Genomic DNA, 27,142 nt, shown 5'->3' on the forward strand with positions numbered 1-27,142 from the left:
ATATTTACAGATAATTTTCTGGCTTCCTTAGTCTCCGATGACAGTAGATTAGAACTTTTTTTTTTTGTATTTTGGCTATGACAACAACATAACAATATTCATTTTCCTTTTTTTCTCCATAAATATTCCATAATTTTAAGACCAAAATTAGTCAGGTTTGAAATTATGATCTTATTGTTTATTTATAAGATAAAGTAACTGTCACCCTACACATCTGAGGCTCCAATCAGAATTCAATTGCCCCCACCTCTGCTCCCAACTCTAACTTGAGGTTGAGTTTATCCTTGATTTTTGAGAATTGAGAGAAAAATCTTCCCAAAAGGTCAGAAATCAATCTTGAGTTATTAGTATTTAGTTTTATTGATGTAATATGTTTTGTTATCATAGAGTTTATGGACTACGTAATGTCTCCAGGCTCTTTCTGCTCCTTTGCCTGCCGCTCTCCCAAATACTGACAGCTACTGTCTCATCCTCCCTCCAAATCTGAAGTCAGCCATCTCTGCAGTGACATACACGGCCGAGCAGCTGAAGAGGCAGGACACGGATGACACGGTGAGAAATGTGCACGACATGGCATGAACCGACCCAGGCTGTCAGGCAGCTTGTTATATGTGCCTGTCTTTCTGCAGACCCTGAGCAGATTGGTTCAAACAGATCGCAGTGATGTTCACGTGTCATTACTTACATACTGTACAGTGCAATGCTGACTCTGCTTACAGTAATAGAGTGTGTGTGTGTGTGTGTGTGTGTGTGTGTGCGCTCTCCTGCAGATGACAGGAGACTGGCAGTTCATTGCTCTGGTGGTGGACCGTCTCTTCCTGTGGTTGTTTGTCATCATCACCACCCTGGGAACTCTGGCTGTTTTCTTAGACGCCAGCTTCAACTACACTCCTGATGACCCCTTCCCATAGAAGACACTCTCACACACACACAGACACACACACACATACTCTCTCTCTCTAACTCTGTCTCTCAGCGGGCCATGGTGCCACATATAAAGTATTTAAATATAAAGGGCTCATTCTAGGCTAAAGAAAACAATAATTTATACAATTTAGAAGAAACACACTAGTGAAAATAGATCCCTTCCGCTAAATCGTACACATTGGACCTTAAACACATCTCAGACATTTTGAATGAGAAGCATAAAAGATATACAAATATAAATCGAGCCACATATTCTTTTGTTGGAAAGTAAAGAAATTAAGAAAAGAAATACAATAATATGACAGTCTACTTCCTGGATTGATGTGTAATGGTTTAGTTTTACAGGTTTAGTTCCCCAACAAGGGGATACAAACCACATGGTCAATAATATAGAATAAAAAGAAACGTGACACCCTGTGGTGACTTTCTGTGGTGCTGCTTCCTGTTACATCATATCGGAATTTTTGGTGCTGTTGCGTTGCGTTCAAGTGCTTATCTTAAAGTTGTATGTTTGACAACTTTGATCCATTCATGAAAATGTAACCAGAAAAGTAAAAGAAAACGATCAATACTAGCATGGGTAAAACTCAGTCCAGTGAGGTGTCTTCCATTATGAGGGTAGTGCAACAATTATTTTGAGTGATATCAGGTAATCAGTGGATTATTTTTTACGATAAGCAATTACTCATTTTTGCTTGCGTCTTCTGCTTGATTTTATTGTCTAGCTTACTCTTATCAAATATAAACAAGAATTAGTACATATTAAACGTCCACATTCCCTGATTAAGTATATTAATTAAATTTGTGGGTGTGTTTTTATTCCCCTATTTATTCTTTAAAACGGAGATTAGATTTGTTTGTATGTTTCACATGGTTTTTAATGTTAATTTGATGTATTTGTACCTCTTTTTGATTTAAGAAGGGCTTTGTAACTTTGTTTCAAAAAGTGCGATGTTAATAAAAGTACTGCTATTATTATTATTAATGTTTACAATGATATATAAGACAAAAAAGGCAAAAATAGACATGAAAATTCTCTTTTCCTTTCGCTTTACCACTACGTTACTTATTCCACAAGAATTTAACGACAGTGAGAATATGCACTTGAATGCAACTTCCTTATTGGTGGGTCTTGTGAGGGGAGGGAGCATAAGTGTTCCTGTTTTCACTCAGATCAGCAACACCATTTGTTAGTTCTCCTGAGAGCTGAGTGTAAGCTGGGAGGGAAAGCATCCATCAACATACAGGTAAGGATTCTAACAGCAGGGATTTATGTATTTGTTACACTTTAATTGAGTTTGTCTGAAAAAAAAAAAAAAAATGTCATTGTGTTCTCATTTGTTTTGTGTCTTCTGTTCCAGTTGCCTTTAATCATCAAATGTCAATCCTCAACTGATTTCCCCAGTAGCCTCTTTTTCCACCATGAATGTGTCCCAGACAATGGAGACAGAGGAGGATCTCCTGACTTGTCTCCACATAAAGTTTTACCACCCACAGCAGAGTTGCCGGGGCCTTTATGGGGCACTGCCTCTGGGGAAGAGGAGCAGACACTCGGCCGATGACCCTCTCAGGCTGGGTCGGGACGCCCAGGCCTGCACCTACACCCTGCTCGACCCTCGGGTGTCCCGGAAACAGCTGGGCCTCTATGCCTACCGCACACCCCAGAGCCCGGACATGCTGTTCACCATCCAGAACCTGAGCCAGAAGGGGAAGCTGTCAGTAAACAGCTCTAGTCTCGGCCACCTGGAGAAGGTGGATCTCCCAGACAAGGCCCTGGTGCGCTTCGGAGAGTATGAAGTCGAGATCATCCGTGAGTCCGGCGAGGCCAAGGGCAGCTTTGAGGTGGAGTTTGAGGTGCTGGCCGTGCCTCCATCCAGGGAGACTTGCATGTGTGCACCTAGTATGACACCTGTCATGGACACAGGCTCATGTGTGACGAATGGTTGCACTGCTGAGCTCACAGCACTTGGCCCCCTGGAGACTGATGAGACTCTGATGTATAATTCATAAGATATTGTAACCTGCTTTTACTTTATTGACTTACATTTGAAAGCAATGCAGATTGCTTTGTTGCAGTGTAGTTGTTACATTAGAAAACGTGCATGCTTGTATGTAATTCCTGTTTATGTGAAACTGTATGACTTTGCACCCTTTAGTCCATGTCTACATATTAACAATTAAGCTGTGACTTTAATAACCACTACTTTTTAAAAGTAAACGCAAAGAAGCCTTTTTTCCTACAATTTCAACTTGAGCACATTACATTGGTTTTTTAAGTAAAATACTTTTGGTGTTTATGTTGTTTATAAATATAAGCTGTGACCTTAATAACTGCTACTTTTGAAAAGTAAATGCAAATAAGCCTTTTTTCCTAAATATTGAACTTGAGCACAGTACATTTGTTTTTTAAGTAAAATGCTTTTGGTGTTTATGTTGTTTCAAAATATAAAAAAAATCAGCCACAGGTTTGGGAAATATCAGGGAAAGTCCCAGTCTCACAGTCACGAGGCATTTGAGGATTTTCCATCAATCCGAAATACATTATACCAAACGGCCTGATGAACTGTTTTTTCAAGATATGCCTGAGATCAAGTAGGTCAATCTTACTCTGAAATCTGCTCTTCTACTTTGAGAAGAAAATTCGAGCACTGCACTTTCCTTTAACGTGTTTCACTGAGTGGAAGAAGTTTAAATATTTGTTCATGTACTACAATATAAAATGAGTAAAATAACCTAAATTTCGGATTAATGTATTGTCTCTCTTGCATTATTATTTGAGGAGACTTCTACTAAACTGGGGTTTTCAGGATATATTTTCATAGATCTTGACCTCTGACCTGAAGATCCAAAACTTAATCATCTCCGTAGGAATATCCCTAACCTGTCCCACCCACACACCATTCAAATCTCCTTACCCCAACATAAACCTAATTTCAACCCCCAAAACAATTCTTAACCCCCAAGCCTTTGCATTACATTTAAAGAAAAGATTCTGACTCAATAAGGTCTATGCTCAAAATAGGCCATACAAAGATATAAATGCAGGCACACACACACACACGGGTGAAAACCTGTTTTTGCTGCTAAGCCAGCACGCAGGGACATAAACAGAACTTCTGTCAGTGTCTCTAATTGATGAATTTGTAACATGACAAATTTACAATTAACAAAACTGAATCCCAAACAAAATAAAACTGGTAATAGACGTGGAGTCCCACACTTTTTATTTCATTGTGGTTTATTTGCGTATGAATAGGAGTTGTTGGCTGTGGTTACATGTTGCCCTCTGTTATGGAGTCCTGCTCAAGTCGATTCAACTTTGTTACATTTTCCTCATGCAGCTTTCCATTTTTCTGGCCATTTTCAGTAGCCGCCCTCCATCAATCTGTAAATGAGATTAACGCTCTAAAAGTGAGTAACAGGTAGTTGTCCTCCTTCCAGTCAGAGTCCCACCCCTCTGGGAAGAATGTCAAGGAGATGATTCAGAGTTCAGTGCTTATCAAAGTTCATATATAATACTTTTTCAAGAGGTATTACATTCTTTTGCCTGAATCTTAAGTGAAAGAGTCAGTGGAGAGGAACGCAGTGCAGGTGGTGCACTGTGGGGTGGTGGGGGGGACTCAAGCTGCTCCGTCTTGAGCGCCCCTCGTTCTGAGCAGCGCCGTTTTCTCTCCCAGTTCTCAGACGCTGACCGAGTGGGTGGAGATTTTACGGTGCGACCAGGACGAGGCTTGCCGTGGACCCCCGACAGTACAAGTCCAGCTCATTCACCCGTGGCAGGTTACAGTTGTGGCGCACAGCCGAGAAATGTCCAAGTGAGGCAGCTTAGCCCGGATTGTCCACTGTAGATGACTCCATCCCCGTCGTCTGCACCGCTGTCCCATGAAGCGTCTCGGCCTGCTGTGTGGCCTCAGCTTTCGATGCAGACACTGCAACACAAATGCACGGGGAAAAAAATAGGAATCAGAAAAAAAAGGTTGTTTTGAACACCATTTGTTTCGTGTTATTGATATTTAATATAATCATGGTTATTTTGGTTGCTTGTTACTTTTATATTGACTGTTGAAAGCCGAACGTTTCCCATGTGGTCACCAAGCCCTTTATTCTGGAGTTATGATCAGCTGATGCAGGCACGCAGGTTCTCTTCTTCTTCTTCACTCCAGGTCACCAAACACTGGACCACACCGCACTACGTCAGCTTCCTGAAAAACAGATCATTTAATGGAGGTTTGTAAAAGACATAGACTTCAAGGTGAGCGTTTATTGCCTTACCTTTGACCACAGGATCGTCTCATCCCGTGTACTCTGCCAAACCCATAAAGACACATTATAGTCGCCCCACCTAGCAGACAAAATCCCTGTGAACATAGACAAAATAAGACAGTTCTAGTTTAAGAACATATAAGTACCAGCTAGATCTTCAATAATTCAAAACACTTTTATTTTGTTTAAAAGCTCAAACCTTTCTTCAACTAAAACCCCACAAAAAAGGAATTTATTTTTAGTGCATTAAAAATTGTCAAATGTTTCATTGTGTTGTAATATTTTGGCAAGGGCAAATTAGAATTTTTTTAATCAGTCCTTTGGGGGAGGGGGGATCATTAATAAATCAATCACATTTTCCAGATTTAAAATATGCAATTTCACATTATTCAATGAAGCCATGAATAATACATTGAGTAATAAATGTTAAATGGTACCGTTTGAGCAATATCTCCCTCTTCGTCAGGGTGCAGGTCATCTTCCGAGGATGACTTACCCTGAGCTGGGATCTCCTGCCTAGAGTCTAACAACCTACAAAGAGCACAGATACTAAGATACCAAGACTGCATGCAGTTTGTGATACATGGAAGTCATGAATGTTGAGAGTGGAAGACGGTGGTGAAAGGTGTGCGTTGTGTGAACTCAGAGAAATGGAAGACGACAGAAAACATGGGCCGGCGCAAAGCTCTGTTAGTGGTTTTGCTTTTACCGGTGTTACAATTTATTGTCTTGACTTCTAATTGCAGGGACTTAACACAGGAGCCGATGGAGGCAGCATAAACATTTTCTGTGTAGCGTCAGGAGAATAAAGGAATCAGAAAATTTAAGTCGCTCGTAGGTTTGAGGAGCAGCGGACAGATGTCATTGGCTGTATTAAGTGAATTCAGAGTCAACGTCTGCTTTTTGTGCATATTCATGTTTTTAATCTGGCAATGATCAATTGAGCCTCCGGCCACAACTTCACGTTTTCCTTCATTGGGCATTACAACAGTGGTCGCTGAGGAGAACATGCATCATCACAGGGTTTCATTGGAATTTATGCCGCACAAACTTTTCGATGACTCAAGGGTGTGGAGAATGAAACTAAAAGCGTGTTCGGAGTTAAAGCGCGTGGGTATCACTAGGTGCATCTGCTCTGCTATCGGCCTGCCCCGGGGGTGGAAGAATTTGACAGTTAAAACGGCATTTTTGGTTTCAGTTGTTTATTAAAAAGCCTTCAAACGAAAAGCAACTTTTTAAGTAAATAAAATCATACATAACGGTGCTATGGTTCTATTTTCGCAAGAAAAGATGAACACAAAGTGTAAAAAAACAACACACTGAATCTTTTGATTTGTCATGCAAACATGTGTCGCAAATGTTTTAGATTATTGTACAGCCTGCCACACCAAGTATTATATTAGAGCACTTCTACTCTAAATTCTTTTTAACTAATTTTGATGACCATTTCGTGATCGACCACCTACGTCTGATTACAATAATCTTCCCTTATTAAGAAATTGTCACAGTTTCCCAGAGGCCTTATCCATTTAGAGAAATTGAAAGGCAAGAGTGTTTGCAGTACTGCGTCACACTGGAGTAGATTAAGCACCTTCCTATACTGAAAAAAACACTTTAAGGATTTGAACAGTGAAACAAGCAGAGAAACAGAAGAAAAAAAAAGAAGCATGAACAGCTCTGAAGAATACGTGAACTGTGGACATGGAATCGTATGTTTTTAAATACGGGGCTGTCCGCAATACAGTATCTTCCAGTAAGTCTCAGGTGAACGCAACGCAATCCGCCATAGACGAGGGGGGTGCATAGCGCCACGTGCATCAGCAGACAACGACGATCTTGTCATATTCTAAACCTGAAAAGAGAGCACACACCACATGTCAGGGAGCGCGTTTTACTCAGCGATCGCGCAAGACTGAAGTTTGAGGCTAAAGCAGAAAATAGTTTAAGATTCAACCAGCAATGTTAGATGGTTGTTTACTGAGTGACTGCGCCAGATCTGCACGACTAAAGAGCTCTGTCCGATGGTGATGATTTGAGACGTGATTCTACCTTAATTTACGGATTGGGCTCCATTTAATTATACATGCTGTCATCTGAACAATTCCCCCCCCCCCAAGTATGTCATATATGTGAATAAAACACCCTCCCTCTCACCTTGTGTTGTACTCTCTGGTGCCTAATAGCCGGCATAGCGAGGTTGTTGTTGTGGTGGTGGTGGCGGGGGAGGCGGCCTCTCCATGTAGGAGTCCCTGGGACGGGGAGCTCCATACATCGGCGCTCTGGACATCGGAGAGAGCCGGGCCCGCTCATAGGAGAACCCGTTACCTGCGGATGGAGCAGGGGGTGGGGGTGCTCTTCTGATGGGGCTTCGGTCTCTGGCCATGTAGGACGGAGGAGCATATTGGGGCGGGCGCCGCTCATACGGATCGAACGACCCCATCCCAAGACGCTCTCTGACCAGCGCCGAGGGGGGAGGCGGAGGAGGGGGGATGGCACGCCTGTCATCGTTGCCCATAGGACGGGCTCTGAATTTCTCGTAGTAGTCGACCACCCCATAATCGACTCGCTCACCGTAGCCCCGGTCGGGGTACGGCGCTCGTCTCGGGGGAGGGGGCGGCGGAGGCGGAGGAGGGTAAGCAGACATGCGCCCCCTGTAGGGAGGCTCGGGCCCCATGCCTGGGTAGCGTGGAGGATAGTAGTCTCCTCGGCCGGGCGGCGGTGGATAGGCCTCCTCCTCAGGTGGTCCTCTGGGTCTGCTTCTTGATATCTGAACATGAATGCGCTTTCCTGAGAGAGAGAGAGAGAGAGAGAGAAACAGAGTATGCCTCAGAGGCCATGGCCAAAGTCAAACCACACGGACATGGTCGCACATCACATCCACTTACCTTGAAATTCGATGTTATCCAGACCCTTGATGGCATCCATGGCCTCATCCGAGTCGGACATGTGCACAAAGGCGAAGTCCTTGATGATGGCGGACTCTGTGACGGTGCCGTACTCCTCGAAGAGGGTGCGGAGCTCCTCATCGAACCCCTTTTCCACATTGGCGACGTGCAGCTTCACCGGCCCCTGGTTCTTCCCCCGGCTGAGCTCCACATTGATGGGCCTGCCGTTCAGCTTGTGGAGGTGCAGCTCACGGATGGCCTTGGTGGCACACTTGCGGTCTTCCATGTGGACGAAAGCATAGTTCTTGTACTTGGCACACTCTGTCACTGTGCCGTACTGGGCGAACAGCGCCTCCACCTCGTCCTTCCCGGCGTGCTGGGACAGGTTCCCGATGAAAATCTTCACCATGACTGCTCCAGTGGACCTTCGCAAAAGGGGTGAAGACAGACGGGGGGGGGGGGGGGGGGCGTTAACACAGGCCACCGTGTAGTGTCAGAGAGAAACCACAGAGAGCAGATGGTGAGTGGATAACGTCATGATCAGGAAATAGAAACCGAAGGCTGAGGAGCCACCACAACGAAACATTACTCAGTAGTGTCACTACAGTTTACCTTGTTCTTATTCGGGTCAAAACCAGCTGACACAGACAAGACGTGGAGTCGAGAAACTTTTCTGTGTTTGTACTTCCTGGACCATTAACGCAGCCGCTAGCCGGGCTAGTTCAACGTCATCTGCTAGCGAGCTAACGTTAGCTACACAGCCATTTTTTCGCCTGTGGCCGAGCTAAACAAAGTTCAGGTCGGACACCGGGTGTCTCGCTAGCAGACGCGTAAAAACAATGCGTTGATATGAGCGAATCAAACCATAAAACACGAGAATACTCACTGGTTGTGGAAGGAGCCACCGCCAAGCCGAAACCCCGGTATGACAAACAGGAAATACCGGCTGACGAAATGCGCGCAGCCAGGGATCTGATTAGTGGATGGAAGCATCGGTTCGAAAATTAAGGATTGTGATTGGGCGAAGAGCGAGGGCGTGTCTTGACGAACCTGTTTCGTCAAAAGTTCGTCAGCAGTAGAAAACTAAATAAAATAGTTCAGCTTGTTCTGAGAGTGAAGTGTATAAACACATTTATATCTAGAAAACCACAACAATAAGAACAACAGTAATGATAATATATGTGCAATCTATTGCATTACTTCACAAATAACTTCATTGAATACCTTTTATTTTAGCACCTTGTAACCTTGTTTAGATAAGTGCTATAAGAAATAAAGTTATTCTAATAATAACTTTAAAAAGAAAACTTAAAGACTGCATCCTCCTTATAGCAGTATTTTCTCCCTAGACCCTTGAGTGGCTGGACCAGAGGAGTCGGACCTCTGGTGGTCTACTGCGGTATGTCTCACGGCTGATACTGATAATATATGTTTTATTTCCCTTAATGGGGTGTGCTTAAACTTTATTACTGTAAACTATTCAGTATATGACCTTTCATATGTTTGCACCAGTGAACCACCATGCCCGGTGGATCTGACTGTGGCAGGAAAGCTCCAGCAGGAGGCGACACAGGCCTGTAGAAGTGAAGTCACCCAGACAACTGTAGGGATTATGGGATTTCTACATAATCTGTTCTGTAGGAATGAAATCGATTTGAATAAGTGTGTATGCAAAAAAAACAAGGGGAACAAAAACACCCAAAAAGAAGGACTCATATCTGTGAGTGTGCAATTTGGAGCAGCTTGATTGAATTTCAAGGAGCTGAGGCCTTGGTGGAGTTCTGTGCCAGTCTAGTTGTAGCAGGGGTTTGATTTCTGGTTAATCAAAATCCAAAGGTGTGTCCAAGTCCGCCTCTTACAGGATGAAACCGTCACTAAAGAGGAAATGATGCATCGTCTTCAGGGGCTCCACAAACGCTCCAACAGCAACCATGACCCTGTAAACAAACTGTTAAACCCCTGACGCCCATCTAAACTTAGTGCTGCATCAGGAAAGTAGATCGGAGCAGCTCATAGGCAGACTGTTGTTGTACAAGGTTGTGTTTGAGTGTGTGCGTGTTCAACACAACACAGCATGAAGAAGCGACACTTAGCTACGGCCTACCACATGTGACATTACAAAAAGGTTGTGTGGTCAAGCCAAAGCTCTGCTAAATGCAAATATTTTGGGATATTAAACCACTGCTGTGTTAATTTGTATGTTTAGTGATCAAATTATATTGATGCTGCGGACAAGAATCTGGGCAAATCTTTGAAGAAAAGAACAAACCAATTTGAAAAAGTGTATACCAAACAATGAAAAGTCCTTTATTGCCATCAGAACATGAGTGAGAAAACCAGAGACAAAATCTGACAGAGTGAGGAGTCGACTGTACAACCAGCATCCACAGACACACACAAAACACGCACACACACACACGCACGCACAGCAGCCTTTCAACAGGACATGAGGGATACAGATACATAAAGGGAATACAGTACTCACACAATGAGGTATAAAGGCAAACGCAAACATACAAGTAAGGGTTGTTTTCTCCACGCACACCCATGCGACCGAAACCAAGGTACAAATACTCAAGTGCTCGTCCAATCCTCTAAAAACACAACGTACAGGTGAGCAGAAAATGTGTAACAGCAGCATCTGGGTCATCTCCATTCAGCCACACTCCCATTCACGTGTCTCTCGAAACCTTTGGTCATGTGGACGCTCGCTTGTCATGCACAATGTTTGCCCTTTTTAGTTTAATACTTGATGAGAATCAAAAGGAATGGGTCCCTTCCCGACTCGTGTGTCCACCGATAGAAACTGGGATGATCTGGGCAGATGAGCGTGTGAAGGGCGGGGGGGGGGGGGGAGATTTTTTTTTATTTTGTGTTTTTTTTTAATCTTTCTCTCTCGTCAAGGTAGAATTTCTACTTTAGTTGGACATTCAATGTGTACATTAGCAGCAATTCTAGTGAATGAAACAATGGCTTTGTAAGTCAGATTAATAACACCCTCTCCTCATGCACAGGACAGGCACCACCTACTACTTCAACTAAATGCCATGCAAGTTAGAAAAATAGACTGCAAACTCACAAGACAGAGAAATCAAAGTTCGTCTCCAGTGAGGAAGATGATTTCACCTTTTTTATTTCATGTCAGGGTTTTTTTTTTTTTCTAAAGATGTGGAAATAGCAACAAAAAAACTTGAGAGCGGTAACCAAGACAACAGTAACAACACGAGTAGAGAGCCGCCGAGGTCTCGAGTCCCTCTCTCACTCCGGTTCGCCAACCCAAACTGCCAGGTACAAGACAGACACCTCGCTCGTTTATTTCCTTTTCCAGTCCTCGACTTTGTGCCATGCGGGCGACCACGCCGAGGCACCTAGAGTGTGCGCCTCGTGTGTATATGTGTGTTTGTGTACCTGTAATTGTGGGCCTGTGTGTCGTGTGGCTCTCGCGTCATTTGAAGCTGTCCCCCATCCCAGTCTCCAGTCGTCTCCCCTATCGCCGCAAGCAACACCCCCCCACCCCCCATCCTAGAAAAGGTGGTCGCCCTCGTGTTCATCCGGAGCCGCACTGGCTGCGGAGGTTCGTCAAGACACTAGTGTGGCTGGAAGCACCGCCGCCCCCTCCTCCCCCTCCCCCTCCCCCTCCTCCCAGAGAAAAGTGGCACGGTGTTGTTCTCTTGGAGTCTAAATCTAGAGTTCAAGTCTGCTGTCCGTCTGGTCTCAGCCCGTCCTGTTAACTAGGCTACACGGGCGCCACCCTTGAAAAGACTCAAACAGGTGAGAGGAGGAAGTGACATCACCTGAATCGCCCTCGCTCTCTCTCAGGCCCGCTGATACAAAGACACGTCTCACCACTGTGACTTGACCAGGGCTACGTTTCTCGTTCGTTGCCTCGCCCCCTTCCCTCCCGAGCGCTGTCCATTCCACGCAGGACAAGCGCCTTGAATTTCGTGCTTGGCACTAGACTTCTCTCTCCCTCACGATGGCCGGCCACTTCCTCTCTCTCATCCTCTTTTTTATTTTATTTTTTTCTCCCTCACAGGTTTGTTCTCTCATTGGTACCAAAAAGAAAAGAAAACCTGGAAATACACCTCTATTTTTTGTCCTTCCACGTGGGAAACAAAAACAAAACTAAAATGGAAAAACGCAAGTGTTTTTTTTTTATTTTATTGTTTTTTTTTTCAAATTCAAGGCACAATGTCTATCAATATTCCAATCCGTCTGTCTCAACTCCCAGGTTCAGTGTGCGAACATCGCGTCACATAAGCTATTGGACTGTCTTCTCGTATGCCACTCCCTACAGCTTACATCTCTCTTGTCTGTACTTTAACACTGTTAAGAGACGTGTCTGTTTTGGTTGAGAGAGCGACCGCCTAGTCCAAACCAGTGATAAACAATGAACAAAATTAACAGAACAAAAACAAAAAAAAAGGACACAAACAAAGACAACTGTCCAAAAACAAGAAATAAAAGGAAAAAAAAGTCTCGTCCTGTTTCTCGTGTTTCGGTATTTTTAAAAATCAAGTCATATCCACCAGCTCTTTTTTGGCAAGCTAGTTGTTGTTTTTTCTTTAAATAAGCACTACGTACTGATAGATAGGATAGCATACACCGTTAACGTGTGTTTTTAAGTAGATGCGTTTGTCGTTTTTTTGTACTTTTTCACTCTCATGTATGAATTCAGGTATTTTGTCAGGTACTTTTCACTCATCTGTTTAAAGGTTTAAGTTAATGCAAGCAGGGACAGAGTTTGCCATGGAGTCTTGCTCTAGACTTGGGTTCGCCCAGGGGTGGGGCCCGTCCCTTTACGAGACCCCGTTGACCAGGGTCAGTGTCTCGCTGGCCGAGGTCATGCCATTGCTGGGGGAACGCTTGGAGGGTGGTGTCTCATCCTTCTTGGCACTGGTGCCGTTTTCCTGCGTGTACAAACAGAGGGAGGAATGTTTATAAACTGATATATGTAGTGTGGAGTAGTGTGGATGTGGCCTTAGTGTGTGTTTATCTGTACCTTGGGCTCTGGGCCAGTGTGGTTTTCCTTCTGGGGCAGGTTTTGTCTGCTCTGGGACTCAGGACGAGATATGTAGTCGGCAACAGTCACTGAAAACATAGAAATGCGTCAGCTAGAGTGACGGTAGGGGGTACATTGTGCATACATGTAGATAGATTCAAGATGTCCAGTCTTTAAGGTAGAGTACTTGCACCAGTGTAGCTGCTTACTAGGTATTGGTTTAAATGGAAAGAATCAAAGCTTATTTTGATACACAATATTCTGTTGATTCTTAAGAGGTAAATGTAAGAAAGTTGGTGACTCACCACTCTCACCAGGCTGTCTGTCACGGCTGGCTGAACCTCCCTCTGTACGGCTGCCACGGTTACGGCGGCGGCGGCTCCTGTTGCGGCGCTGTGGTCGCGCCTCATCATCTAAAATCCAAACGAAGACAATATGAGTTACTTTCTCTGATAATGTCGGAGCTCAGAATTTATTCTTTTTTTTAGTTGGATGGATACATGAGAAGAGGGAGACAGCAAACATCGTACTGTGGATATTGGGAGTGTTATGTGGCATGAGCTGTAACCCCGAGGGGGAAATAAAAAGACCCTGTAGTTCTCACCCAGTCCGTTCTCGCTGGGGGCGGCCTGGCTGTCTGACTCTGCAGCAGCGTCCATTACGCTGGGCTCCTGGTCGTTGCGGCGGCGGCGGGAGCGTCTGCGGCGGTCTCCTTCAATGAGGTCTGCCTCAGCAAGCTCTCCTTCACCTTCCAGCAGGGAGTATGGGTTACTGTCTGGATCCCTCAACACTGAAGATGGAGATAAGATTGTCTTGTTAAAAACTCATGTTGGCAATATCATTCTGCAGGTGATTCTACAGACAACTCTACAGTTTGGTGGCTTAACCTATTAAGACTTGATGAAGCATGTGTGTGTATTAATCTAAGACCTGGTGAGACGTTTGGGTGCTTCCCTCTTCAGAGCCAGATGTGCACTTTTCAAACAACGTCATTGTTTTCAAGACATGTGACTAATTTACAAAAATCCTTGCGGTACAGGTGAAATGCATAACGAGAAATGTTCGTTAATGTAAACATCGGCAAACCCTTTTGGACTATATTATTGTTAAAATTACTAACTAAATAAAAACGAGTGAGTGACTTTGATTCTGAACCCATTCTACCACTCCACTGCCTCATGGACTACTTGGGATTTCAAAGTTCTCAAAACTCACTAAAAGAGTGACATTTTGACACACAACATATAACCATTAATCTTGAGTGTGTCAGTTTGAAACCCGAGGTTGGGCTCTGATTACCTGAGCTGATGGAGTTGGAGGGCTTGGACCCTGGCCCCCCACGGCCTCGTCCAGTGTTGGTGCCTCTGCCCCTGCCGCCCCGTCGGGAGCCTCTCTCATCTCCGCCAATGCCACGGGGCCGCTGGTCTCGGTCATTAACTTCCTCAGACTCAGAGGCGTTGGACAGCTCAGAGTTGGTGCCTGCATCAAGCAGAGGCAGTTCAAGTAAAGGGCGATAATCATATGTACAATGACAATACTTTTCTATACAATTACATCTCTTACCGTATCCAGAGTACTGGCTGTTGGAGGCCCTGCGTCCTCTGCCGCGGCCCCCATAGGTGCGAGACGTGTGGAGAGAGTTGCTGCTCTCATCCGTCAGGTAGCCTTTCTCCCGTTCTCCGCCTGGGCCCCCGGTTCGACTGGCAGGAGCGCGGTACCCCACCCCGATTTGACGGAGCTGCTCGTCAATCTGGAGACGTTCCATGCGCAGCTGCTCTACCTCCTACAAGACAGGGACAGGAAAACAGGATGAACAGTCTGTATTTTATACCCTGTTCTGCACATGGTTTATTGAGATGTTTTCCAATACAACTGAAGTACAGATTAGCACTTCTAATAAATGATTATAAAAATGCATGAGGAAAGAATGACAGCAATGCCATATATTTGCAGCTATTAACATGTTAAATAGACCTTATTGTCACCCGCATTTGCTGAAATGCAAGAAAAGATCCCAGAGTTTCTTCAGCTTACTTACAGTGAACATCAGGGAAACTAGGCATGCAACCTACAATCTAAATGAGACGATCTATACGCGGAGTGATAGAGAGAATCATCCTGATATATTTCTATATGGTCAGACATGACACATGAAAATCCTGTCATATCCATGAAGGATTCTATGCTGAGCAATGATATTAAAACTTGTGTACTGGAGGCCTGGGCTTCTATTTCAGCCTGTCATTCTACCACTAGGGGGCAGTCGTCCAATCTGAATGAAACAATTTTGAGGAAACACTCTTTTCTGTTGAAGCCAACCCTAGTTTACAGTAATCAAGATTAAGAAAAGCAATTGCATCTGCAACTGCCATCCTACACTTCCTGAACACATTTCTGAAAAAAATTGAACTGGAAACAAATATTAGAATAAGAGATGAGAGTGGGAGGAAACATTCAATGAAGGACACAAACTGATTAGCAGCCTAAACATTTTTAATAGCACGTCACCACCATATATAGTAATATGCCTCAGTCACGATGGAGGGACTGTGGGATGGTAGAAAGAGAAGCGATTGAAAAATCACAGTGGTATCACAGGGTATTATCATAGATTATGTATACATCTCCACGTGTATTTTGTCTAATGTATGGAAACCATGTGTACAACCAATGGCCTCATCTAATGCAATTGAAAAAAACAGGCCAGAGTTATCATGTTAAATGGCACCTGAAGACATCTTTTTTAAGGGGCTATGATTTGGGAGTTTCTCACTTTCCAGCCGAGCCCCATGAGCCATCTTAATGGATGAAGGGGTGGGTGGGTATGAGGGTCTAATGGCATCAGTGCACTGACAGCAGTTTTCATGCCGTTTCAGAGGTGGGTGCTTTGGAGGAGGAAGGGGGGGGTCTCACTTCACAGCATGACAGCTGCCTCCACCAACGACAGCTGAACCTCGAGGGAGGTGTGAGGGAAGTAAGGCTGGGTAGCAGAGCCGTGGTGGGGAGGGGTCTGGTGTTATTTTTGGAAGCTCAGGGTCCAGAGAGTTGGTAATCTAAACTCCAGTGTACCCTTCACCCATCTCAGAGAAGAGGGGCTATTTATAAAAGCACATGAGGTAAGGGCAACATGAGGTGCTCTCATCAGCAGCTTTCCACGGTTCCCAGTAGCCCCTTACCCCAACCCCACAGTGTCACATAAAGGAAAGTTACTTCTAAGAAACGCATTTCCTCTATTAAATGCCCAAAAAATGGCTGTATTGTTCAGAGGAAAGAAATGCTGTAAACACAGAGTGAAAAAGTTTGTGCTGCCATCTACTGGCAAATTCACTTACCTGGAGATAAGACACGTGGTATTCCAACAGGGCCTGAGCATTGCTGATGTTCTCTTTCGTTCCAACAAACACAAAGGGGACCATGCCCTGAGAAAACACAAAGCGGGAGAGAAATGAAGATCTGAGATTTTTCCGGAAGTGTAAACATGATTTTAAATACTGGTTCCCGTCATCTGGGCAATATACCACTAGGAACATTTTGAGTGGTCAATTTCAGACCTCAACTTTCCAGAATGATAAGTGTGCTTTAGAAACTAAACACACGTAGATCACATTACATCAGGAACATACTGTATCTGTCCCATCAGAGTGCCCACACACACACGCCCAACATTACAGTGTGGCAGTGGGCTGTGTATACGGGAGGCAATGAAAGCATAAGCACTGTGACAAAACAAGAGAGGAAGCAGCAGGATGGGACAGTATCACAACAGACGGCACATCGGGCACGACACCCTGCTTTCCGGAGAGGGGTGGGTGGGAGAGGGGAAGGGGGGGGTCGAGAGATTGTAGCGGACTGGGAGATCAGCCGAACGGTCCATTCACCTCTTTGCCGCTGGCAGTTTCCTCCCTGACAGCTGCCTGCCTGCTTGCCTCATCCCGGGGAAGCTTTTTGTCGTTGTCCCCCTCGATCCTGACGCGCACAACGCCCGACTTGTCCACGATCTCCTGGATGACTTTTCCGTTCTTGCCGATGACTTTGCCTGCGTGAGTAAGAAAAAAAAAAAAAAAAAAAGGAACGGTAAAAGACTAATATGAGGGGTAACAAGGAGTATGTTATGGGGATGAAGTGGTCACAGTTGTCACTGTCTGATATGAGCTCCCTCAGGAACGTCTTTGTCGCTCACTCACCTACAAGGTTCCTGGGTACCTGAAAGTAGTCTTCTTTGAACTCAAGATATTCTCTAGCCTGCCTCACTGCCTCTGGGGTCTGCAACACAACACACACATTCAACCATATTACACTATAGCATATCTTTCCATGCGCTGGGACAAGCGCAAACATGCCCGTACTCATAGGCGGTGTACCTCTCCATAGATCCTGAATGTGCAGCTTTCCTCCTCCAGCTCGATAGCCGTGACACCAGGCACCTTCCTTGCCTGCTGTATGTTGGCACCGTGGGAGCCAATGGCGAGGCCCATCAGGTCCTCCCTGACCCGCACCTCCTCCTGGTATGCGGACGCTAACTGCTTACTCGTCTGGAAGGGGGGGCAAAATTTGGTGGTCTCACATCAAATTGAATTGCATTCGACAAGAGTTTGTGCATGCATGTCAAGAGAGTTTGTACCTCCAAATGTTTGGTGGCCTCTTCGTTGCGGGACATTAGCATGAGCTTGGTGCGGATGCTGCGAAAATGCATGTCACTCAGGAGAGTTGCACGCTTTACTGTGGTTTCGTTTGTGGACTGGGAGAGAGGGTGAAAAAGGAATAAGGTTACATTTCAAAAACTCAGTTATTACATTCATATTAAGAATTCTGTCATAGGAGTTTTGTAAAAAAAAATCTGAAAGTCCTGGGATTTTCACACACAACAGTCTCAAACTGGTTTCATAAAGGTGACTGAGTTCTGTGAACTTCAGTGGCTTTCAAAGAAATCAGCAGATCTGAATCCATCCTTTGGGATGTGGTTGAACAAGAGACTGGCAGCATAATTTCGCAGAAACTATGTGACGCACTCATGTCAACATGGAGCAGAATCTAAAAGGATTGTGGCATCGATGGCACAAAAAGCAAAGCATGCTTTGAGAGGAATGTAAGGAACTACCCAGTTACAGTAATGTGTTTTAAATAAAGGGCTTGGTGAATGTATGTGGCATGATCTTGATTAAGATCTACAGACCTAACCACATTTTAGAAAATGCTTCACATGCAGCTCACTTGATGAGCACATTTCTTCATCTCTGGCTATCAAATAAGGCCGTTATCTTGTTTGTGAAGTAAGAACCAGCTTGAGTGTTTATTTAAAGTACTTACCAGCACAATGAGTTCGTGTGTTTGGGCACTGTAGAAGATGCAGTTGGCTCCGATAGCTTTCCTGAACTCTTTGTGAATGTTGTCATTTTCACAGCTGTCGATAAGAAAACAATCCGCAGGAAAGTCTGCCTCATTATTCCGTTGGCAGCAGCGGGACATTACAAAACTCTTCACCGGTGAAACTTGTGATGTTGTTGACTTGTGATCGACATTCAAAATAAATGTGTGCATCACATTTCTGTGCCAATTTACATATATGAATAAATTCAAGGGTTATCTACAGTATATGTATATACACTCACATGTCCCTCAGGTCTTCTGGGACAGGGACGGGGACTTTATGAAAGGAGGTCCGAGAGGCAGGGCTGTTGGGGTTGAGTGGCCTGATACGCTCCGCTGTGACAATCTCGTTGTATGTGGCCTCACATGCTGCGTATTCAATCACGTAGAACTGAAAAACAGCACAAGAGATTGTTTTTGTCAAAAAATGAAGGCAGAAATGTCCCTCACAAGACAGTCTGACAACTTATATAACCAGTATGTACAAGGCAGAACTGCTGTATTCAATCTATACAAAAATTAAAAAAATCAGCTGTCAAGGTGAAAATTTATTTCTGTCACCTCTCAGGTTGAAAAAAAAAGTGCCTGACATCAATATTTATATCATCTATAGCTTTGTTAATTGACTTCACAGATGTATTAATGTTTGTCCTTTTCTTATGACTCGGATAAAATATGAGATGAAACAATTCAGTAAGATACAGTTGAAATAAAAAGGTGGACAAAGACAAAGGGGGAGCATGAAAGAGTGAGCGTTGAGATGAACACTGCACACTTTATGCTCAAAGGATGGTATTAGAGCCATCAGTCAATGCTAGAGATTCCTGCAGGCTCTTATCAGACGGCTCCAAATAACAGCACTACACGAGCAGCAGCTTCTGTGGCACTGTGAAGCATGTCCTTTCCATATCCCACTGACCCACTATTCAACCAGAATGACTCACTGTACCACCAACGCCGACCTAAGTGCTAGTTCATTGGGATGGTTCCTGTCCCAGGATCGCATTCGATTCAAATTACAAACTTTCTAAGAACCAGTTGGCTTTTCCCCCACATAGGACCCGAGGAAGACATTTTAACAATGTGCGTTTACTTTGCAAGAAACTCCAGGCATCTCTATCGTGTTATTTCACCTTGGCAAAGATACTTATGTTCTCCATTGTCAACTCTGTGCTGCCCGCTATTGCCCGTAATGCTTAGCAACCCTGCTAACTTAAATGACGCAAGGAATTATGTGGGTACATCGTTTGAAACAGATGAATCTCTTTTAGGACACATAAAGGGGACATAAATTAACCACGAGGCTCCTGGCTGTGTGATCCTAAGCTAGTCTCCAAAACCTTTCGATGTTGATTTTGAACATTTCCAAATTTTAAAAATGGCTGTCACAAAGGTTTAGTTTGCTTTGTTGGGGTCAATAATCCCCCCCCCCCCCCCCCAGCCCCTGATCTAGGCAGTTCTTGTTTCTAGACCGGGAAAGTGTTTGGGCTGCTCTGAAGCAGTTTTCCTGGCTGCCAGATTAGACACTGCCTCTTAACACTGGCCTTTGACTGCTTTGGGGGAATATGGGTACATAAAACACCAGCACTTGTTGAAATGATCTGAAAACACTTAAAAATAACTGTGCCTGTTGAGACTGGTGCACATCCATTCTGACAAGTCAGCGTGCAAAGAAGAAGCACAAAAAAAAAGAAAAAAGGGTAATTAAAAAAGGTACAGTGTCAGACCACATCAGGACATAGTAAGTCTTTGAGGTCATTACCTAGAATCTTAGAACAGTTCACGCTACATAAAGTGTACTGCAGTACTCAGAGCTTAATACAAGTTACTGGGAATACAACAGAACGCTGAGGGAAAGCGAAAGATAATTTCTTTGCTTCTATTACTGATTATTAAATACCGAGACTGAGAGGAAGCTAGCCTGGCTGGATTTCATCCCTCACACAAGGTACCATCTTCTCAATATGAATCCATTTCAATGAAAGACACTAAAACTCAGGGAACTAAGAGTAACTTAAGCACGCCACAGCATCCAAGGCACTGTGAAGATTAGGGGAAATTAAGCAGGATATGAAAAAGAAAAGGAGGTTTGATGTGTATTAAAACAACAGGACAAGTAAACAGCATCCTGTTGTTCTATGGGATTCTCCACTGTGGCACTGTGGTGTTTGAATTAATGGGGACATGAACATGTTGGAAGACGATTTCAAATCACTATGAAGGTATAACACGCGTTTCCACAATCACCCTATACTCTGCTTTCAACCATCTGTGAATTAAGTTCTCATTGTTTTCTATCTTTCACTGGCTTTCTCGTCATGTTTTCTTTAAGATGATATTCCTCTTACCTCCCCCTTCATCATTCTGACTCGCGCCAGCCACCAGCCACATGGCTCCTGCTCGTTGGCCCGGGAGTAAACCTGTGAGGAGACACACGCGGTGAACGACAGCTGAGTCAGAGACAAATTAACACTACTACACAGCTGTTGCACTCATTAATCATGTTTGCAGTGGAACACACGAAACCAGGTCTCAACTACATGTTGAGGAAGCAAATGGCAAATCTCTGTCATCACATGAATGTAATCCTAGGTCTGGTGATTACTAAAGCAGGTAGGATACATAGTGCACAACCATCTCGCTGAGAGAATGTATGATATGTAAGGTAGAATTGTTGTTATTGATAATGACAATAGGAGACTTGAGTGTACCGCCTTTGTAGTGCATTTTTTGTGCATTTCAGAAATATAATCATCTTTCACAATAGCATTTTATATGTATACATAATAAAATAATATCCTGTTCCAATCAGCTGCCCAGAAGCAATGCCAAAATATGAACATAAAGATTAAAATCAACATTTAAACTATTGTGTGATACAAGCTGTTTGGGACTTTTTATAGTTAGACAATAACTTTAAAAGTCCTAAATGTTGATAGTTTCATTGGAGATGATTTTTTTATTAGAGGCCACATAGATGCTCTACAGGCCAATAACAATCTGTCGGATAATGAGCAAAGACACCAAGGCCTTGAGACAGGAAGTTAGTGAAACCTCAGGTGTCTGGGCTGAGTCGGAGATAAAGACGACTCACCTCCACTTCCTCCCCTTCCCCAATCTCCTTGTTGTAGTCGGTCGGAGGAGGCAACCGCACGTCGCTGAAGGGCAACTGTCTCTCTGGCTGCCAGCTGTTGCAAAACGTCAGGGATGGAGCACAAACATTTGTCAACAAATTCAGCAACAGTTAAAAGCGTTTATATTCAAGTTCTTTGTCTCTTCTGTCATGCCAGAATTGTGCTGGGATGGGTGTGTATGCTGCTCACTGCTCTATAGCATGTTCGCGGAAATAATATAAAATAAAAATGCCTCATTAATTTTAATGAGTAAGTGCACGGAGATGTGTCTGAACAGTGCGTGACTATGTTCATTGTATGATGTTAACCAATAACTATAAATGTGGAGTGCAATAAAGTTCAGCAAATGACTTGTCACTCCAGTCAAAATCAAAACGGGCTCATTTCTAGTGTTCTTTTCTTTCTGAAATCTAGATTCAAACACAACTTTCATTTAAGAGGCTTATTACTTTCATTATAGACCCAAAAATGTATTTCATTCATTCACTATCTTACACAACCAACTACTCCAAGACCCCCATGTGCTCAGGGAAAGTAAATGGAGAATGGTGGTGGTGGGGTGTGGGGGGGAGGATATTGCCACTCCTCCCACACTGCATACCTTGGGCTACTATTTTTAGGGGCACCCTAATCTACACTGTGAGCCAAGGAGATAAAGAGGGACCAGAGTGACTGGTGGTGGGGCTAGGAGTATAGGAAAGCATGCTATTGGGATGGCAGGGGCAGGAGGGGTCAGAGCAGGAGGTAAAAAACTGTTAAGAGATGTGTATGGACAGCTGCATGCCAAGCACAGGTGCTGAAGGGGACAATTTTGAATGCCTGGGTGAATCACCAGATAGGGGTAGTCGTTGTAACTCTCAATTACCACAGTTCAAGCCTCATTTCCCCATGTAAGGGCCATTCATCGTAAAGCAGACATACTCTCTGAGAGAGAGGGAAAACTTACTTATTTTCAAATACAATTGTGAGTGAGTCTTCGTGGACATCTTTGATGAAACCCTGAAAGAAAGCAGAGAGAAAGATTTTTTTAATCTCAATATGAAGAGAAAGTGGTGCGAGGGGTGGGGCTGTGAGCACTGGATTTTGCATGTAAACAACACAGACGGCTGGCTTGTGAGCCACGCTAGACAACACTGACTGCTGCTGAAAAAAAAAAAAAAGAGCATCTAGGGGTCCTTGCAAGCCAAGACATCACTGACACAATTCTCTGGCTGTGAATTCTGTGTTGGATGAAGTGACAAGGAACACTGACTCCTCCTGACAGCACAGGCAGCCTGTAGATCTCCCTCACACAAACACACACTTGCATTAATTCATACACAAACAAAATTGAAATGTGTGAGCTTTCTCTTTGTGTGCATGTTGGAGGACAGTAGTCTTTAACACGAGGAGGGCACTCATGGACAGATCATGCGACAGCCCAGAGACGGCTCTAACGAGAGACTCTTCCTTAAAATGTGTTGCTTATCCATCATGACCATCAACAAATCTGTCATGGGACACCATAAAACTTTGACCAACACCCCCCTCAGCAATAACGAGACAGAGGGGGAGAGTGGTGGGTGTGGCGTGTCTCTCTGTGTGACTATACTATATATGGGACAGTATGGTCAGGCGGCATCATCCAATCACAATCATTCATTGGGGGTCGGGAGCAGGGGTGAGGAATTCACCTGCTGGGAAGGTGCTGCCTTTGCACTGGAGGAGCTGGCTATGGTTTCAGCCTGGATCGGGGGCAGTGGGTATGCAGACACATTAGGGTTTTCACACCCTTAAAGAAGCCCACTCTCACTACAACTCTAAATATCACTCACCACCACTGCCTGATGCAGGGCCATGGTCCTACTATATGGTATCTACATCTATTTGTCTCAGTGGCACAAGAACCGGACAACTTCTGAAAATTAACCAGCAACGTCGACGGGTCACATTAGGTGACAGCTGCATTCTGCAAGTACTACCAGGTCAAAGGGTAGGCAAGCCCTCTCTCAAGCATTACATGACTAGTGAAAAAGTGGGGGCAGCATGGAGTCACTGCCAGCTTCGTAAGAACGTCATTTCAACCTCATGCCAGCAGTCACATGCTGGTCCATGTGGTGACCAGGGACCTTTCGGCCGGTGAGATGGGGTAGCTGCATCCGGCCCACATAGGTAGCCTGTGTGTTCAAGTGTGTTCATCTAATCAGCCTACAAACACATAAATAAAGAGGGAGTGATTTTTGTCAATGTAACGTGACCTCACTTATTTACTCTTGTTTCACTTTGCGGGTCTGCGCTCGAAGCTACAAAAAGTCAAGCCCTTTACCAGAGCACAGTGCCACTTTCACAACAGGTGCTGTCATGCATTGACGGGCTATTAAATATAATCCTGATTCAGAGTTAAAATAAAATATAAACTGACTCAATGCGACAACAACATGAATGAGGTGCCTTTAAAAGGCAAAAGCATTTCTCCCTGTACGTCAATCACAACATGAAGGGGGGGGGAAGCAGTAAAGCGTTTGCCCCAGTCTCTCCCATCGAGGACAACATACCTACAAGAATATGTCATTTGAAACGTCTCAGACACAGTTAAGAGTCCATTTCATCCACAAAATGAAAGTCGTGAGATAATGGACGTAATAGAGATGAGTGGAAAGAGTCCATTCATGCCAGAGCTGAAATGTCACCCTGTTAAACAGAACGACAGGTGAAGCAGCTTGAGAGTAAATATAGGCTCATCCCTTACCCACCATGTGGCCGTTGGACCAGCTGAACAGTGGAGGACAGAATGGAGACGAGGGCAACGTGGAGAAAACAATGTAGTTAAAGTGAGAGAAAAATAAAAAAAAAGGGAGACGTCAAAGACTTGAGGCTTGACATCTGGGAGATGGAGAATAGGGTTATTTACCTATCCACACTACACCCATAATTGGGTCAACTCAGATTGTGTCAGACGTTTAGGTCAGATCCCATGAAATCAAAAACTATACCACAACCTATAATGTTCACCAAGATCAAACTCTGTGCCAAAGCATGTGATGAAATCAAGCACAGGGGCTGAAACACAGCAGCAACAAAGACGTCCAATCATGTGTCTGCTTTGAGGATACGAAAGTGTAATTTCGTTTGACGATGAGGGAGAATTGAAACAGAAAGCTAGGACGTGGGATGGGCTGCGAAACAAATATGAAGTATGTCAGGTTTGATGTATTATCTCATGTTTATACGTAAGAAACTGCACAACAGCCGTCTAATGAGCAACTCGCTTGTTTTTAAACGTTTGCTTCCCATAATTCAAAGCAGTATGCTATGGGAAATGCCATTTTAAAACTACGGGAATCTATTTCTTATAGTGTAGCCTGTCATAATGTTGATATTAACTAAAAGCGACCAAATATAGGCCATACTTGATGATGGCAAGTGTACTTAGCTTAACTGCTAGCTGACGCTAGCTACCCACCCCACAATGGCCATCCCCATTAGAACGGAAAACCATCCTCGTTTGTCAGCACCGGACCTAAGCTAACGTTAGCCGGCTAGAGGATAGCAAGGACTGGGTTCAAGAACCCAACCTCACGGCTTCCCATGGAACCAAACTTTTATCTGCGACAGCTTTAAAAACTGCGACTGCGAGCAGGTTACCTTGTAGAAGGCCCCATTCGAGCCGCGAACTTCCACAGCCAGTCCGTCCATACTCGTCGGTAGCTCCCCACAGCTGAGCTTGTCCACAGGCGTCACGACTCCCGGCGAGTCCGGTAGCGGTACCACCCCCAGCTTCGCCGGCCCTTCGCCGCCCTCCGGCCGCTTGTGGATTTCCAGTGTTCCGGGTGGAGGGAGAGGGGCAGAGGTGAAGGGGTTGGGGGGAGATGGGTGTGATGGTGTCAGCGGCAGCGCAAAAGCGGACCGCTCTCTCTTCCAGCAGCGGCAGCCGGTCGGGAAACTCCGACGTCTGGTGTCGTCGGGATGTGGGGGTCGGCGCTGGGCGAGCTGTGCGGCACCGCCACGGGAAGCGGCGGAGTCTCGACGTGCGCGGAGGGGAAGAGCGAGCTAATGATGCTACGGCAGGAGGATGCTAGCTAGCGGATAATTAGCTGGGGGGCTAGCTATCAACACCTCGATCCCGTCCGTTTTCGCTGGGATGCTAGCTGGCTAGCATTTGATAGCCTGGCTTGCGTGCGGTGGCTCGTGAGTGGCGCAGTCGTTGCGTTGAAGAGTGTCACAGAAGTCGTCACCGGGGGTCGGTCCTACTTCCGTCTGTGGTGCGGTGTACGGCGGCGTTTCTGTCCCGAAAAAGAGCGTTTGCGATGCACTGCCGCCCGGCGACTCCTTCCTCCAACTACCCGTCCCCTCAAACACACGCCGATAGAGTGAATCAGAGAGGGGCTGAATGACCTCCAACACCCCACCCCTCAACACAAAATATCCGCCCACTAGGAAAACCAGGCCCGTGATTGGCAAAGCACCTCGACAATCACCTGTAGCCTTCATTAATTGGTTTAGTAAATAAGGGCTGGTCCCTGCGATGGACCAATAAAAAACAGGGAATCGCATCCCAACCCAATCCATTGGTCTCATCCCGTGTCAGTTATAATGCTGCTGAAATTGACTGGCTCCCAACTCATTTTGCCCACTCATTGATGAATGAGCAGCAGCAGCCATTGTGTAAACAGCACTATAGGGAAGTTACTACACATGTTGTACATCACATGCTGGAAACAAGGAAAACACACAGAAAAGTTGGGATTTCTTTCCAAATCCACAACACAGTGGTCGCACGCTATTGTGGTGGAATGATAAGTGAAGATGTGTGAAAGTGCGTGGACAAAGTGAGGCAAGCACATGGTTACAAAACACCAAGATTTCAGCAAGGAGAAGACCAGATATGGGCTATAGGACTTCTGCGGGGAGACATGTGTTAGGAGCTCACATGAGAGGCCAGAGCCGTCACGGTGGAAAGCTACACAAGTACAGGAATATACTCACAGCTGTGGAGCCCCCATATTCAGTGTGGATGGAAGATGATGAGCCTTCTCACTCCATGTTTTTTATATGTCCAACCAACCCCCTATACACTATCACACACACACACAAACACACACACACACACACACACACACACACAAACACACACAGTCATGCACGCACACTTCCTGCAAACTTTTGATTGTAAGTGGTGGAGCATTTATGGGCACACACGTATCTACGTTCCCTCGATAATAACATGAGACACTTGCTCTGTGCACGGATATAGAATGTGGCTCTGTCTGGTCTAAATTAAGCCCAGAACTCATTTATACTATGTATACTTCGTCTCCTTAATTGACAGTTACTTGGAATTTTATTAAAGATTGGACATATAAACACAGTCCACTTTTTCCATTAAGAAAATGAGGAGAAGGAAAAAGCACTACACCAAATGAAAATACTCAAGAATCACATACACACAGAGATGAGTGGTAGATGTACGAAATTCCCAATGTTAAGTCAACACAAAGTATCTGAAAAGAGACCAAGGAAAGGGTAACAATATTTCGCAAAGCAGAATTTGGACCTGCAGAGATTTGCATCACCCGTTTGTTTTT

General features: G+C 44.7%; 3 protein-coding genes across 5 annotated transcripts; 1 reads left to right on the top strand and 2 right to left on the bottom strand.

The window, feature by feature from the left end:
• The first annotated feature begins 2,039 nt into the window (after positions 1-2,039).
• tifa (TRAF interacting protein with forkhead associated domain) lies at positions 2,040-3,676 on the top strand. Its single transcript, XM_053416266.1, has 2 exons — positions 2,040-2,174; positions 2,289-3,676. The coding sequence occupies exon 2, from the start codon at positions 2,350-2,352 to the stop codon at positions 2,935-2,937; it is 588 nt and encodes a 195-aa protein (XP_053272241.1). The 5' UTR covers positions 2,040-2,174; positions 2,289-2,349; the 3' UTR covers positions 2,938-3,676.
• A 440-nt stretch (positions 3,677-4,116) lies between these two features.
• LOC128430243 (RNA-binding protein 4B) lies at positions 4,117-9,064 on the bottom strand. Of its 3 annotated transcripts, XR_008333979.1 has the most exons (7): positions 8,962-9,064; positions 8,076-8,500; positions 7,345-7,977; positions 5,628-5,721; positions 5,200-5,285; positions 4,976-5,129; positions 4,117-4,856 (listed from the first exon to the last, which is right to left on the bottom strand). XR_008333979.1 is itself a non-coding variant. In XM_053416265.1 (4 exons), exons 2-3 carry the CDS (start codon positions 8,482-8,484, stop codon positions 7,367-7,369), a joined length of 1,020 nt encoding a protein of 339 aa, XP_053272240.1. In that variant the 5' UTR covers positions 8,485-8,500; positions 8,962-9,064; the 3' UTR covers positions 6,376-7,042; positions 7,345-7,366. The 3 variants fall into 3 exon arrangements, 1 of the variants encoding a protein (XP_053272240.1); XR_008333978.1 differs by lacking the exon at positions 5,628-5,721; XM_053416265.1 differs by lacking the exons at positions 4,117-4,856; positions 4,976-5,129; positions 5,200-5,285; positions 5,628-5,721 and adding an exon at positions 6,376-7,042.
• A 1,297-nt stretch (positions 9,065-10,361) lies between these two features.
• On the bottom strand, positions 10,362-25,954 carry fxr2 (FMR1 autosomal homolog 2). Its single transcript, XM_053416377.1, has 17 exons — positions 25,203-25,954; positions 22,525-22,577; positions 21,539-21,632; positions 20,793-20,864; positions 18,687-18,835; positions 18,385-18,478; positions 17,699-17,815; positions 17,439-17,609; positions 17,262-17,340; positions 16,956-17,113; positions 16,410-16,496; positions 14,641-14,860; positions 14,377-14,556; positions 13,682-13,867; positions 13,383-13,490; positions 13,078-13,166; positions 10,362-12,985 (listed from the first exon to the last, which is right to left on the bottom strand). Exons 1-17 carry the CDS (start codon positions 25,251-25,253, stop codon positions 12,875-12,877), a joined length of 2,019 nt encoding a protein of 672 aa, XP_053272352.1. The 5' UTR covers positions 25,254-25,954; the 3' UTR covers positions 10,362-12,874.
• Between the last annotated feature and the right edge of the window lie 1,188 nt (positions 25,955-27,142).

The sequence above is a fragment of the Pleuronectes platessa genome, chromosome 23, assembly GCF_947347685.1.
Source record: "Pleuronectes platessa chromosome 23, fPlePla1.1, whole genome shotgun sequence".
Classification (NCBI taxonomy): Eukaryota; Metazoa; Chordata; class Actinopteri; order Pleuronectiformes; family Pleuronectidae; genus Pleuronectes; species Pleuronectes platessa.

Excerpts from the sequence above, each read along its gene's own strand:
- tifa (XM_053416266.1), top strand. The coding sequence starts at position 2,350 with ATGAATGTGTCCCAGACAATGGAGACAGAGGAGGATCTCCTGACTTGT.
- LOC128430243 (XM_053416265.1), bottom strand. The coding sequence starts at position 8,484 with ATGGTGAAGATTTTCATCGGGAACCTGTCCCAGCACGCCGGGAAGGAC. Across the intron at positions 7,978-8,075 it reads GGATAACATCGAATTTCAAG|GAAAGCGCATTCATGTTCAG; the intron begins GTAAGTGGATGT and ends TCTCTCTCTCAG.
- fxr2 (XM_053416377.1), bottom strand. The coding sequence starts at position 25,253 with ATGGACGGACTGGCTGTGGAAGTTCGCGGCTCGAATGGGGCCTTCTAC. Across the intron at positions 22,578-25,202 it reads CGAATGGGGCCTTCTACAAG|GGTTTCATCAAAGATGTCCA; the intron begins GTAACCTGCTCG and ends GCTTTCTTTCAG. Across the intron at positions 18,836-20,792 it reads TCAGAATGATGAAGGGGGAG|TTCTACGTGATTGAATACGC; the intron begins GTAAGAGGAATA and ends GCTGTTTTTCAG.